The sequence below is a fragment of the Olea europaea genome, unplaced genomic scaffold (assembly GCF_002742605.1).
Source record: "Olea europaea var. sylvestris unplaced genomic scaffold, O_europaea_v1 scaffold15179, whole genome shotgun sequence".
In the NCBI taxonomy this organism is placed as follows: Eukaryota; Viridiplantae; Streptophyta; class Magnoliopsida; order Lamiales; family Oleaceae; genus Olea; species Olea europaea.
Window position 1 is genome coordinate 1 of NW_019232762.1, and position 2,624 is coordinate 2,624.

The following is a 2,624-nucleotide window of genomic DNA, read 5'->3' on the forward strand; positions in this document are numbered from 1 at the left end:
TACATAAAACCTTTCCACTCAATAAAGAGTACTCTGTCCAAAAAAACAAGAGTGGGGGAATTTTCTTAGGTTCTTTAAGAGCATTCAGCAACTTGTAATTCACTTTCATTAAGTTGATGAAGAAATGGATCTGTCTTGCCCTCACTTCCTCAATAGATACTCACCAATTCTTTCATTTGAAGGCATCCATTCCGTACATTTCCTCCATTTTAAAGCTTCTTGCACTCTTTCAGTTGATCCCACGACGCCATCCATTACAAGTGGGTATTGTCCTGTGGACCGTTTTATGGTCGCAAGCCGGGCCCATACTCTTTTGAATTCCATTAAATACATAAGTTTCAACTTTTTTCTTCTCACCATTCTCATATACTAGTTCTTGAAAACAAAATGAGAATGTCAATGTCTATTTGCAAACAAACAAGTCATTTGCTGCACATTCCGACTAGTGGGATCGATTTGAAAGACTTATGTCGTTGGCCGCAGAAGGAGAAGGTGGTAGTGGTGATGGGAGCAACCGGGACGGGAAAATCCCGGCTGTCCATCGACCTGGCCACACGTTTCCCAGCCGAGATAGTGAATTCAGACAAAATGCAGGTTTACGAAGGATTAGACATAGTCACAAACAAAATCACCAAGGAAGAGCGTTGTGGGGTACCCCACCATCTTCTGGGTGTAGTTGATCCAAATAAGGATGTTTCTGCTACAACTTTTTGTACCATGGCTTCTCTTGCCGTGAACTCTATAGTTCGCCGTGGACAGCTTCCAATCATTGTTGGAGGGTCGAATTCCTTCATCGAGGCATTGATCGATGATGAAGAACATGAATTTCGATCCAAATATGAATGTTGTTTTCTTTGGGTGGATGTATCTATGCCCGTGTTGAACTCATTTGTGTCACATCGCGTTGATAGGATGGTGGAAAGGGGAATGATAAATGAGGTAAGAAACATGTTCAATGAAAATGCAGACTATTCAAGAGGGATCAGAAGGGCAATTGGAGTTCCTGAATTTCATCATTTTTTCCGGGGTGAATCATTAATCTCAGACGAAGAAACCCGTGCTAGACTACTCGAAGAGGCAATAAATGCGATCAAAATCAATACAAGAAAATTAGCACATCGCCAGCGGAAAAAAATATCCCGTTTGAAAAAACTTAAGGGGTGGAAGATACACCAGCTTGATGCCACCGACGCTTTTAGGAATCGGGGCAGAGAATCCGACGAAGCGTGGGAGAATCTGGTGGCGGGGCCGAGTACTGAAATAGTTAGTCAATTCTTGTACAATTTTCACCCTCTGGTTTACAGTAATCTCATGGGAATGAGAGCAGTAAAAGCAGCTGCAACTCACACATAATCTGCATAAGTTTCTCAAATAATGGAGACCTGATGCTGAGGTTGAGCCAAATTGAGTCTTAATACAGTTTTGGAACCTTTCGTCATTGGATTTTTTTCTTTGGATATGCTTTTGATTTGTAGCAGGGACAAAGCTTTTCTGATATGCACTGGATTTCAAGAATTGTTAAGCTTATGTTTTAACCTGCCAGCCAGACCTCTATAAAATTAGTTTTCCTACATTAATTTTTGCTAGTTTGAGATGGGGTAGAATTTACAAGTCTAAATTAACTCGCTATCGGCTACATAAATGCTTTTTCACCACTCCCTGCGTTTAATCCAGAAGTCGACAGAAAGGAATAGTTATGCTATTCACACCAAAAAAAGTTTGAGGACACAAAGAATGATCAGCCAATGATGTCCCTCGCCACCACCAAGAACAGTATTACGAGCACTGTTAATATTTGTAGTGGTGACTGATATTATAAACTTCTTGAAATCATCACAATAGTATTATGTCCCAATCATAGTACTGTAACACTGCAGATTAACAGACTATGGATATCGATAACTTTTCGTATGCTTATTGCACCATAATTAGAGGATTATACAATTATTTCATACTGTTTTCTAAGATCGGGCAGAAGATGCGAATTTATGAAAATGAAAAATGCGGCGAATGGAAGTTTAGAGATAACTGAGAGCATAGAAATTGTGTGCTTTAAAACACCAGGGATAGATTTGAAGGATTAATACTCTTCTAAAGATGAAATAAAGTCTGCTAACCAATCGCTTTCTTGATTCTTGATAGTTTAGTCACTATCATCAAGAAAAATTATCTTTTATTCTACTGTCAAAGTAAATTGAGACTTTTCCTCGATAAATTTAAGGCCAACTAATGTGTGGTTGAAATGAATTTTAAATAATCTGACTTAATTTTATCTTATATTAACAATTACAATTAATTTTGAAGATCCAAAAATGTGCATGTTTGACTTTGAACTAATTGTTCTTTGTTCAAAAAATCTACATTGTTAGGAGTATGACTCAAATAAGAGTCTTTTGAATAGGCGTATTCGACTTGAACTAGGAGAATATTAACTTAGGGTTTAAAGAAACTAAGTTGAATAAGGAAACAAAATCCTATTAAAATTGGGTCTCCTAATTGTAATATATTTTCTTGCCTTTTAGGACTCTTCTAGGATTGACCTATAAATACGAGGCTTCTTTGGTCAGTTTGTAGAGAGAGTAACATAAAAGTAGTATTGCTAGTTTGTCTTGTATTCTCCATAC

At 37.7% G+C, this 2,624-nt stretch overlaps 1 protein-coding gene across 1 annotated transcript; it reads left to right on the plus strand.

The window, feature by feature from the left end:
• The first annotated feature begins 40 nt into the window (after positions 1-40).
• On the plus strand, positions 41-1,647 carry LOC111376556 (adenylate isopentenyltransferase 3, chloroplastic-like). Its single transcript, XM_022999523.1, has one exon. It carries the CDS (start codon positions 388-390, stop codon positions 1,351-1,353), a length of 966 nt encoding a protein of 321 aa, XP_022855291.1. The 5' UTR covers positions 41-387; the 3' UTR covers positions 1,354-1,647.
• Positions 1,648-2,624: the final 977 nt, after the last annotated feature.

Excerpts from the sequence above, each read along its gene's own strand:
- LOC111376556 (XM_022999523.1), top strand. The coding sequence starts at position 388 with ATGAGAATGTCAATGTCTATTTGCAAACAAACAAGTCATTTGCTGCAC.